This window comes from Balaenoptera borealis (assembly GCF_965194805.1).
Source record: "Balaenoptera borealis genome assembly, chromosome: 3".
Lineage (NCBI taxonomy): Eukaryota > Metazoa > Chordata > Mammalia > Artiodactyla > Balaenopteridae > Balaenoptera > Balaenoptera borealis.
The window spans coordinates 173,595,357-173,608,101 of record NC_138866.1 but is presented as its reverse complement, the minus strand read 5'-3'; the positions used below and the strand labels follow the sequence as shown (position 1 = coordinate 173,608,101).

Sequence of the window (12,745 nt, the reverse complement as noted above, 5' to 3'; positions counted from 1 at the left end):
TATATAACATGCTGAGAAATGTAAGAAAAAGTGTAAAGAAAAGAATGGTCCCCAGATACACACTACTATACATAAATTAGATAAGCAACAAGAATTTACTGTATAGAACAGGGAACTATATTCAATATCTTATGATAACCTATAAGGGAAAAGAACCTGAAAAAATATATATATGTAACTGAATCACTTTGCTGTACACCCAAAAACTAAGACAATACTGTAAATCAACTATACTTCAATTTAAAAAAAGAAATAAAAAAAGAATAGTCCCCTGGAAGCTCTCTACAAATTAGGATCTTGGACCAAGGGAACCTGTGCTGAGGTGGCCGGATGCAATCTCCTATAGTCTGGGCTTCCCTGATGGGGACCCACGGAGAAGACAGAAAAACAAAACCCCAGGAAGAAAGCAACATGTGGGTACAAAGAATACAACCTGAAAATACCAGGATTTAATAAACTCCCCGTCAGAGGCAATTTCTGCTAACATCTGTATTTACAAAAGCCAAGCCAAGAGGCGCGGTTTGGGTATCAAAGGGCAGAGGGTGTGGCGTAAACCCCTCCGGATCTCCCCAGCAATGGCTAAAAACCCAGCCCGTGCTGAAGGAAGAGGAAAGTCCTGTTCTGATCCAATTTGCTGGCTGTTGGCCAGCCCTGGATTTTATGCAGCCATGGAGCTGGAAGCAAGTTGCCTTGATCCTGCAGCCCAAGTTCAGGGCCGTGATGAGCAGCTGCATCCCTGTTGATGCTGTTGGCAGTAATTACTTCTCATCGCAAATCACCAGGATGTGTTTTGCAGCCGAGGGATGTCTCAATCTTCGGGCAGTGGGGGGGAAGGTGTGCTGAGGAGAGCAACAGTCCCTGCCTCTGGAGTGGCTTGGCTAGCCACTCCAGAACCCTCCACCTCCGATGTTCTGTAACTTTCTTGCTGTCCTTCTCCTAACAGCTCTGCCAGAAGCCTGAAAGGGCAGCAGGCAGGCACATGTAGGCAAATCTCCATTCCAAGACACTTTCTCACTTCCAAATCAGGCTCATGAATCAGCTCCCTGCCCTGTCCCGGGAAGACGGTTTTTATGAGTGACGCAGCACATGAAGCAAAGAAGGAAGCAGGAAGGAGGAGAGCGTAGTTCATCCACGGTGCTTTTTGCAATCCCCACACGATCTGACTTTCACTGTGTTCTTCTTACTCCAAGTAAGTTGCAACCAAGTCCCCGGATAAACAACCAGTCTGATACTAGGGTTTTGGATGCTACAGATAGAACCAAAAAAAAATCCCCAAACTGTACAAAATAATTTCTCTTGAAGCCGAATAAGTATTGCTCTTTGATGATGATGATTTTCAAGATAAGTTACCTGTATCTGACTGCAGACTGGGAGTTCTTAGCTACTGGTAAGGAAGGGTGTGCAGTGTGGGATTTCAAAACAGGGACTATAGACACAGTCAGCCTGGGGCTGAATCCCAACTTTGCTCCTCACTAGTGTGTGATTTGTCACTTAATCTCTCTCAGCCTCAGTTTTCCAACCTTAAAATGGGTATAAAAGTACCTATGCCTTGGGGTTATAACGATGACTAAATGAAATAATATATATTATTGAGACCACATTGGTTAACAACTTCTCATCCATACTAACTCATCTATAAATTGGGATAAAGATAAACAGATCCACGCACACATGTACCTTTAAAAGGAAACAGACTGCCTTAAAAGGACATTGCTCTCATTAAATGTCTTTAAAAGAAATAAATACAAAACATTGTGACTGAACTATTACAAGAATAAGACAGAATAGTTATCTCAAGTAAATATAATTTCTGCCAAAGATTTTTTTTCCAGGTTTTTCCATTAAACCTGATAATAACAGGCTTATATCTGTTATATAAAAATTGCAGACATTTTTAATGTTATACATAAGGCTTAAATTGATATTTCTTAAAGAAGTTTTAAAAACCCAGATAAAAAAGCACTTTATATTTTAAAATGTAAAGTGATGTTCACAAGGAAAATACAATAAATAACGTTTTCCTTGAATGTTGAAAGAAGCATACTAACGCCCCCTCCGCTCCCCCCAATTTGTACCACGCCTTCAAATTTTCATTTGTCTCAGAAACCGAAGGCAAGTCCAATACCTTTGTGAAAACACTGAAAATTGTCACAAAACGCATATATCAATGAGATCTGTACTAGCAAACAAGGTTGACACTTGAAATCCTTTTCTAAATTGTAAGGTTAAGCAGAAACTAGATCATGAGATTATAGATTGGAGACAGCCCAATGTAACTTAAGTGGATTTTAAAAAACAGACTAATGCCAATAACAAAGAAGTTTCCTTCTAAGCAGTGTGCAAGAAGTTAAAATAAAAACCCAGCATTTAAATTCCACATTGCATTGAACTTGAATACAGAAAAGTTAACTCAAATGGAGGTAAGTGTGCTACAGCAGGACCAAAAAATTCTGAAAATCTTATTTTGTTATAAAGGCACAGTTCTTACCTTACATCTTCCACGAACCGTTCTCTTCTAGAAGAAACTTTCTAGACGTGCAGAGACCCTGAAACCACCCATCTCTCAAATGCTTCCAGCTCTGCCTGTCTTGATGGTAACTAAATGCAAGGCTTGGGGTTTTTTACAGAAGGAAGTTTTAGTCAAAATATGTGGTTTAAAGGAGCTGTATCCACCCTTGTTAAAACTATTTCACGGACATTCAGAGGTTTTGTTTCTCCTCTGTGAAAGTTAAATCTGAGTAGGAAGGCATTTTTCCTGTCCCGGAAATCAGCATAACTAAAAACCAATGCTGAGTTAACAAGAAATGTTTCTTCCATGTGTTCCGTCTGGCAGAAACGGCAAGCCATATCAAGGGAACACGTGATGTTTATAAATACAATATGGCTCATGTTGTCATAACCTCTCAACGACCAAAAAAAAAGTGCAAGGAAAAGCAAGCAGCCACACAGCAGGAAAGATGAGATTTGTAACACTCGGAAGCTGCCTATCAGATATGCATATATTACTCTTTCTTGCGTCTTAAAAAATAAAGCTGGAAGCAGGGAGGAAGGAAGCAAATACCTTGCTCTGGAGAGCCACTGTATTAGAATGTGTTTGCCCAGCTAATCATTTCAGTAAGAGTAATTCCTTACCAACTGCAACAGAAACATCTTTTCGCCTGTCAGAAAGACACGTCAGGGCTTCCCTGGTGGCGCAGTGGTTGAGAATCTGCCTGCCAATGCAGGGGACACGGGTTCGAGCCCTGGTCTGGGAAGATCCCACATGCCGCGGGGCAACTAGGCCCGTGAGCCACAGCTACTGAGCCTGCGCGTCTGGAGCCTGTGCTCCGCAACAAGAGAGGCCGCGATAGTGAGAGGCCCGCGCACCGCGATGAAGAGTGGCACCCACTTGCCACAACTACAGAAAGCCCTCGCACAGAAACGAAGACCCAACACAGCCATAAAGAAAGAAAGAAAGAAAGAAAGAAAGAAAGAAAGAAAGAAAGACACGTCATAAAAGGGCATAAAAGGGACATAATGAGGTGCATCCCTCGAAAGCCAGTTCCATAGTGTTAACTCCAGCAAATAATCGGATGAAGGCAAGATGGCACATAGCCTGTAATGGATGTGAAAATTACAGATGTCTGTATCATTATTGATTATTGACTTTCTGATCTTCTACTAGATTGGAAGATCTGTGAGGGCAGTTACCATACTTGGTCACTATTATATCTTCGGAGTCTTATACAGGAGCCTGAACCATCGGAGGGACTCAATGCATAATGGTTGGGTGAGTGGATTAGCGAAACTTCACAATAACGGAAGTAGGTTAACTGTTCCAAAATCATCACCCCTACTTGATAAGTTTGGAGGTATTTGAAATACTGATTCCCATGCAGTCTAAAAGCAAGATCTGTCCTGCTGAGTTATAAATACAGTAAACCAAGATCTGTCTTATTTAATTTGTTATCCAGAGATTTGCTTACTTTCTACCACGGGTGAATTTAACTCTTGAAAATAAAATGCAGGTATGTGTGCATTTCTGACAATCACTTAGTTCAATCTGACAAATCTGTTACTCTCATCTTAAATTATAGGGTAATTAACTGTGATAAAATTATATTTATAGGATGGGTAATTTTGTTAGAATAGACATTCTTAGTTCTCATTTTGGTCAGGAATTATTCCTGGGATAAACAAGGGGATGTGCTATAAATCTCAAATGTTTACATGTGTAAATCACTGTGCTGGTCTTAGCAGAGAACGTTATTAACTAAAAGTTTGTGATACGAAAAGTGCTGACATGAGCCCCTTTTCCAACCAGACGTTTAATGAGAATTTCCTCAAAGCAGGACATTTTCTCAGGGAAACAGAGAGTGTGAAGATGAATGGAATAGGGGCTTTGCCCCCTGAAGCCTGGAGTTTAGAACAGAACTTAAGATGTACACATCAGTAACTACGATGCAGACAGGAAAAGGTGAGGGTGATCAGAGGCGGCGGGGGGGGACCGGTGAGGTTCTACGGAATCAGAGAAGGGACAGTAGTGAGTGAGGCTTGGAGACGAGAGGAGTAAGGAAAGGCTTGAAGAAGATAGTGGCTGTTGAGTTCAGAAATGGGCAGCACATGATGTGGAGAAAAGGGAACCCTCGCACACTGCTGGTGGGATTGTAAATTGGCGCAGCCACTATGGGAGACAGTATGGAGATTCCTCAAAAAAATAAGAATAGAACTGCCATATGACCCAGCTAGTCTACGGATGGGTATTTATCCAAAGAACACAAGAACACTAATTTGAAAAGATATCTGCACCCCCATGTTCACTGCAGCACTATTTACAGTAGCCAAGATATGGAAACAACCTAAGTGTCCATCAGTGGATGAATGGATGAAGCTGTGAAATGTACACATGCATAAACATACATACATACAATGGAATACCACTCAGCCATAAAAAAGAATGAAACCCTGCTGTTTGCAACAACATGAATGGACCAGGAGGGTATTACACTAAGTGAAATAAGTCAGACAGAGAAAGACCAACACCGTATGATTTCACTCATATGTGGAGTCTAAACAAAAACAAAACCACCAAAACCAGTGAACAAACAAGATGAAACAAAAACGAACTCACAGATACAGAGAACAGATTGGTGGTTATTAGGGGGAAAGGACGTTGGGGGAAGGGTGAAATGGGGGAAGAGGATCAACTGTATGATGATGGATGGAAACTAGATGTGCGGTAGTGATTGCTCTGGAGTCTATATAGATGCCGCCCACCTGAAGCTTACATAATTAAAAAAATGGGTGGCCCGTGGACACTGATGATGAAGACAGTAGCGTGGGGAAGGGCAGTAGTGAGCACTGTAGTGGTGAGAAGGTCAGTTCTGGAGCCGGCCTGTCTGGCTCCGAATCTAGCTCCATCTCTGATGAGCTGTGTGGCTTTGAGCAAGTTCCCTAACCTCTCTGATCCTCAGTTTCCACATCTGAAACAGGGGGCCGTAAGAGTTCCTCTCACACTGGGTTGTTCTGAACAAATGAGAGTGATTTTGAGCACCATGCTCAGCACCGCACTCGGCACAGAGCGTTTCATGAACGTTAGTTATTAATGTCACCGCCATTGCGTGAGTGAAGGGGACACCAGGGTGGCCGGGTCAAGGAGGATCTTGAGTGAATGAGAGAAAATTAGTTAGGAGTGGTTTCTGAAACTTCTATTTCTAAGGGATTCTCCTGTCTTCCACTTCTGTAGGATTACTTTATCCTTCCCCAAATCCCAAACACTTCTTCTCAATCAGAGCACTGCCCTGTAGAAAAGAGGGCTCTGAGCTCTGTGGAAGGGCCATTTCAGACATACATACTAAACGGTACATACTTCTTCTTTCTCTTTCTTCTACTCTTTCTCCGTTCTTTTGTTTTTTGTTTTTTGGTGGGATATCCTTTTAGCCCAGTCAGAACAGAATAGAATGGAGCATGTTCAATATAAAAAGATGCCAGGAAATAGACACATAATAGAATTAAGAAGTGAGACAAATATTTACAAAGGATATTTTACATGTTCTAAAATCTTGTTAAGAACATCATTTCAAAACTTGCAAAACTTGAATGGAACGTCAAGGAAGGGAGGCTGTGGGCTGAGTGCAAAGAGTCAGAAAGAACTGGGTTCAAATCCCATGTCTGACATGTACCAGCTATTCGGGCCTGGAAAAGACATCACTGGCCTCAATTTTATCATCTGTAAAAACTGAGTCAGCTTACATGCTTTGTAGAGTTGTTGACTAATTTAAATAACATGTGAAGTATTTAACACATTGCCTTCTACTTCTACGGGGACACAAAAAGGTCTATTATCATATCTAGAAACACAATGGTATAGAATGAATACTACTTTTTAAAAGAAAATTAAATTAAATTAATTAATTTATTTTTGGCCGCACCGCGCGGCTTGCAGGATCTTAGTTCCCCGACCAGGGATTGAACCCGCACTCTCAGCAATGAAAGCGCCGAGTCTTAACCACTGGACCGCCAGGGATGTCCCAACTGAATACTACTTATATATCCTGACTGATTCCACAAAGAAATTAATAGAGTTCACAGAAATCATTACAATTTTGCACCCCCCGAAAAAGTCAAATTGGAATGTATGACACAAAGAAGATGAAAGTAGGAAAATTAAAAATAGACGCCAGGCACGAAGCCAGCACACCACCAACACTCACGCTGTAAATGCCTGTACACTAGCTGTGGGTGAGCCATGAATTTAATTCTAAGCTTTAGAGTAGCAACACAAAGAGGAAAAATGATCACTTACAAGATTCAAAGTGTCCATATGATAAAAATAAACCAGGAGGAACACAACTATTTCTGGTGATGAGAACAGAGAGATATTTTTACAGTGGGTTCTCATTAATGACAGAAAATGAATAATACACCAGTTGTAGCACCATGATTCTAGCACTCAAAGCATCTGCTTAACAAGCATTTACACTCGCCACGGATGAAGCACCAAGACTGGCTTTCTGAGATGAACATGAGCTGGTGTGTGCCCTCGGAGAACTTATAATCTTGTGCGATAAGATAAGCATGCACCTAAAGGATTAAAACACCAGGAGAATGTATAACATGCCTCCCCAAAAAGGAAAGATTAAATCTGACAGGGAAGTCTTCATAGAGTAGGCGGTCTTTTATTTGGCCTCTAATAGCAAGTTTTTACTTTTTCACATTTTATTATGGGCATTTCCACCATAAAATAAGTAGAGAAAATAATATAATGAACTCCCATCATCCAGCTCTGACATTTTTCAACATTTTACCAATTTTGTTTCATCAATTGACACTTTTTGGGTTTGTTTTGCCAGAGCATTTTAAAGCAAACCCCAGCAGTCATGCCGTTTTAGCCTGTAAATACTTTAGTGTGTCTCATTTTTAAAAACATAACCACCAAGCCATTATTATACCCAGCAGAATTACTGGTTATCCCTTAATATCATCTGATTCCTAACACATGTTCAAATTTCCCAAATAGTTTCAAAGATGTCTTTTACAGTTGGTTTGTTCCAATCAGGATCCAAACATGGTGCACACATGGTCTTTGGTTGTTAGGGGATAGAAGAGACCTGAGAAATAGAACAGTGTCCCTTCCCACCCTTTTTTCATGCCAGCAGCTTGTCGACATAATTGAGCAATTGTCTTGTAGTATGTTTGATGCGTGGAATTTCGGAAGGTATAGACAGTAAGTCCCCTACATACGAACCTTCAAGTTGCAAACTTTCAAAGATACGAACGTGCGTTTGCATGTCCAATCACGTAAGTTAGTTCACGTGTCTGGCATACATTGTCAGGTGTGTGCATCCCCTACAAATGGCTGTGCTTTTGTGTACTTTACTGTACACTACTGTATACGGTGCAGTAATCAGTATCTTTATTTCAAGCCCAGGATGTCCGGAAGCGAGCATAAAAGCAGTGGTGATGTAGCTGGTACAGTACTATACAGCTGATCGTGTTAGTTGGGTACTTAGGCTAACTCGGTTGGACTTAATGAACAAATTGGACTTAACGAACTCGCTCTCAGAACGGAACTCATTTGTATATAGGGGATTTACTGTATGTGGGGAAGGACAGTGCATTTCAGAGACTCGGAGCAAGAACTGAGGTGGCTCAGGTTGGCTGTTGGGATGGAGATGATATCGACCATCAGCCTGTGCTATTCTTTGCACAATGGCAAGTTGCGCTTAGGGACCTGACTCGGCAAATAGCTGATTGACTGGAGTAAAAAGAGTTGGGGAGACCGGTTAAAGGCTGTTGCATAACTGACTGATAGAAAAATAAAGAACGCCAGAACTACAGCATCAGAGCAGTGTTGCTAAGAGCCTGGGATCTGCAGCCAAGCTGCCTGGATTCAGATCTCAGCTCTGCACTCTCTTGCTGTGTGGCCTTGGGCAGGTGTCTTCAACAGACCTAAGCAACTGTTTTCTGAGCTATAAATACAAGGGCTTGTACCAATACCTGCCTCAAAATGGCGCCTGGAGGATTTACATGAAATTAGCCGTCAACGTGCTTCATCAATGCACAAAAAAGTTAGCTATCGTGAGAGTTATGGTGCAGGCCGGGGCGGCAGGGTGGTGCGTAAGAGTCCTTGCAGAGTGAAATGGACGGGCTCTGGGCACGGTGGGATGGGGGGAGAAACAGGAGTTAGGCCGTTGAAGACTCACTGATAACTCGACTTCTTAAATCTCTTCTCTCTCACCCTTCAAAACACACAGGCACATGCACACACATACACACCATGAGCAGTCATGTCCTCATTCACAAAGACAGAAAAACAAGGAGGAAAAGGCTTGGGGCTAAAAAAAAAGATTAGGATTTCTTTTTTCTTCGACAGGATACACTGGACACACTGGAAGAATATCCATGTGGAGACAACCACTTGAAAGTTGAACATTGGTTTTGAACTCTAGAGAAATGGCAGAGTTAGGGACAGAGTTCTAAGGGTCACCTACATTGACCTAATGGTTAAATCAGTAGTAAGACAAAAATGACAAGTGAAAAGGTGCAGATGAAAGAAAAAAAGCAAATTCAAACACACACACACACACACACAGGTGAAGCCTGCCTGAAGGCACTGAAGACCAGGTAGAGGGCAAGAGGAAGAAGAAGAGTTAGTAAATGAAGGAGGCTGGGGTGTGTTTGCATGTAGGCAAGGGATTTAGAGATGGCAGTGTAATGGGAACCAAGGTTTCTAAGGAGACCACCCATCACAGTGAAATGCAGAGGTCAGATAGAAGAGGTCTGGGGGGCAGTAAGTGAGGTGGCCATTAGGAAGTAATTTAAGATGCAGGGCCAATTCTGGGGAATGCATTCTCTATGCAAATGTGGAAGCTGTCTTACATGCAAGTAAAAATTAAAGACATACAGGAAGGAGAGAACTGACTGGAGCAAAGAACCTTGGGAAGTAATCTCAAAGCACACAAGAAGGTGGAAAAGCCTGAAAACTGTGAAAAAGCCACTAGATTTGGTGAACAGGAAGTCCCTGGTACCCTCTGAGAGCCACGGAATGGAAGAGCTCATCTTCTGAGTTGGACATGTGTGAATTACAAACCCATGAGTACATATGTAATTCTGGCAAAAGGGCCCGTTCCATGTGGTGAGCTCAGCCCCTTGGGAACTTAATTATCAAAGCTACTATCTAATGTGATGAAACAAAAGCCAGGCGATTCACTTAGATCTGGGTGATTTGCACCCACATGTAAAGAATCAGGGGATGCTCAGTTCCAGCAGAGAACCACAAGTCTCACTGGATAGACTAGCTTCAAAGGTGCTCAGCTCAGGGGGAAACGAAAACTCTAAATTGAAAAGATACATGCACCCCACTGTTCACAGAAGCACTATTTACAATAGCCAAGACATGGAAACAACCCAAGTGCCCATTAACCGATGACTGGCTTAAGAAGATGAGGGGTGTGTATGTATGTATATGTATATGTATATATATATATATATATATATACACACACACAATGAAATATTACTCTTCCATAAAAAGAATGAAATATTGTCATTTGCAGCAACATGGATCGACCTAGAGAATATTATACTCAGTGAAGTCACACAGAGAAAGACAAATACTATATGATATCACTTATATGTGGAATCTAAAAATATTACAAATGAATCTATATACAAAACAGAAACAGACTCACAGACATAGAAAACAAACACATGTTTACCAAACGGGAGAGGGAGGGAAGAAGGGAGGGACAAATTAGGAGTATGGGATTAATAGACACAAACTACTATACAGAAGATAGATAAGCAATAAGGATTTACTGTGTAGCACAGGGAACGATATTCAATATCTTATAATAGCCTATAATAGAATATAATCTGAAAAAAAAAACTGAATCCCTTTGCTGTACACCTGAAACTAACACAATACTGTATATCAACTATACTTCAATTAAAAAAATAAATCAGTTAAAAAAATGCTCAGCTAGATGCTCGATGAAAAACTCGACACGTGTTTTCCCCACCAAACATCTATTCCACGCACGCCCTAAGGCCCAAAACCTCGGCATTAATACTTTAGTTTTCCACACTTCATGACTAACACCACTACCATCACTGCTCTGGATAACTGACCATTTTGGATCCAGAGTCTCACATTTTCTCTTCTCTCACAGGCAAGATATTAAATGCATTGTCTAAGGAAAGTCTCGGAGGCCACCACAAAGCGCTGGCATTGCCGCTGTTGTGCCTCTCCCGGGTCCCAACCATGTTTTCCGAGACACGCACGTGGATCGGTAACGAGTGGGCAGCTGGGAGGTCTGGCCCAGGCTGCCTCCGGAGGCTGGGGGACGAAGACCAGCGACATCAGGCACAGGGCTGCACAACTGCCTCAGGTGAGCAGTTATCATCAAATTCCTGCCCGGCCACGTGCGCGTTGCACACATACGAGAAGATGGAGCTCTCCACCCACCGTGCAGCTTGGTTTAGTCTACAGCAGTTGAGCCTTGCTCTGTTCTCTATTTCTGTTCTTTACCATGAGCAATGGGCTTATGCAGCTGCGTTCCTGGCAGGACTCAACAAAGCTTCTTTTCCTTTAATAGCAAGGCAGCCACCTTCATCAAGAAGGAGACAGAATTCCAACCCCCAGAGCCAAAAGGTGAGGCGGAAGGAATTCCAGGTCTTTTAGCTTCTGGAATCCATCAATAGGGGCCAAGTTGCAAACTGCAGGCACGATCACACTGAGTTGGTTTTAAAACTGCGTTCTATTTCTCATGTCTAAGTCGTCTTCACTGAAACCTGCAAGTTTTTCTGTGGGTTGGATGGTGAACATTCGTTTCTCCTCCTCTAGGGCGAACAGTCTGACTTTCCTCCAGAGAACACTGCTGTCTAAAGCAGGCTGTGGGCCACTCGGAAAGTGACCCACCAGGGTCTCGTCTAAAAGTAAAAACTGAACAACTCTACTGAAACCCAGAGCCAACGTTCTGAATCCTCATAGACTCTGTCCAGATGGTTAATAATTGATTTTCTCCGTGCTCACTGCTGCGCCTTATGGAGATACCACATCTGCTCAAGAGTTAAAAACAGGTGTCCTCCCCAGCCATAAACAAGATTTTCAGAGGCGATTCTGGGGCCCCTGTGTGGACTGCACGTAGCAAAAACAGAACTCTGAAACTCATGAAACTTTGAAGGCTAGATGTCTCAAAAAGTAAGGATCTCCAAGGGAGCAAAGACTCTTAAGAATGTCACTGAGAAAGAGAAGAACGAGGTCATGAAAAGCGAAGCGTACCATAATATTCGGCGCAGGCTTCGTCAATAGCGTGATTCCATCGGTCTTCACGTGGAGCTGGTTTATACTGAAAGTGTAACTGCCTAAAAGCAAACCTCCAAATCCTAGCTCTCCTGAAGTAGCAGCACAGCCTCCACTTCAGATCACAGATTATTTCTGACATAAAAAAGCAGCCGTGGAGAACGTGAGAGGCCTCTTCCTCCAATAGTGTGTAGGCTCTGATCCCACAATGCCATCACTCATCGTCCAGTCCAGAATGACATGGAAATTCTCCCAGTACTTTCTATTTTACCTCCTGGCCTCCTGGTCCTAAACTCACAGACCCTGCGTGGTAGGCAGAACAAAGATGTCTTCGTCCTAGTCCCCAGAACCTGTGACTACACGGAAAAGGGGATGAAGGTGGCCAATCAGCTGACCCTAATACAAGGAGATTATTCTGGAGTATTGGGCCCAATGTTATCACAAGTGTCCTTAACAAAGGAAGAGGGAGGGCTGGAGGTGTGATGAGGGAAGCAGGGTCAGAAAGATGCTATTTGGCTGGGTTTAAAGATGGAGGAAAAGGGTTACAAGATGAGGAATGGGGGTGGCTTCTAGAAGCTGGAGAAAAAAAGAAAACATATTGTCTCCAAGCTTCTGGAAAGGAATGCCAGTGACCTCTTGATTTTAGTCCACTGGAGTTATGTCGGACTTCTGACCTCTAGAACTGTAAGATAGTAAATCTGTGTCATTTTAAGCCACTAAATATGTGATAATTTGTTACAGCAGCAGTAGAAAAACTAATACCCACTGTCAGGAAGCAAAGACCTTGAAGAACGCTACTGCAACTCTAGGACAGACAGTGCCTGGGTTTCTTTGGCAATAGAACCTACTCATTTACTTTTCTTCTAGTTAAACTTTTTCAGCATCCAGTGCTAATCCTCAGAAAGGATGAAATAAAATGGCGAGGCACCTTCTAAATTTGTGTGGGGCGATGGGGTGGGG

General features: G+C 42.4%; 2 protein-coding genes across 33 annotated transcripts in view; one reads left to right on the top strand and one right to left on the bottom strand.

The window, feature by feature from the left end:
* KIAA1217 overlaps positions 1–12,745 on the bottom strand; it is a 498,998-nt gene that overhangs the window by 103,680 nt on the left and 382,573 nt on the right. The window contains exon 1 of one of the 32 annotated variants that reach the window (XM_082385195.1): positions 2,489–2,762. The exons of the other annotated variants lie outside the window; for them this stretch is intronic. The gene's annotated coding sequence lies outside the window, so the exon portion shown is untranslated. Of the gene's footprint in view, positions 1–2,488; positions 2,763–12,745 lie in introns of those variants that run through there. 32 annotated transcript variants of the gene reach the window in all.
* On the top strand, positions 1,057–12,077 carry LOC309625695 (uncharacterized protein). The gene is made up of 3 exons (XM_082385758.1): positions 1,057–1,189; positions 10,653–10,871; positions 11,327–12,077. The coding sequence occupies exons 1-3, from the start codon at positions 1,087–1,089 to the stop codon at positions 11,338–11,340; spliced, it is 336 nt and encodes a 111-aa protein (XP_082241884.1). The 5' UTR covers positions 1,057–1,086; the 3' UTR covers positions 11,341–12,077.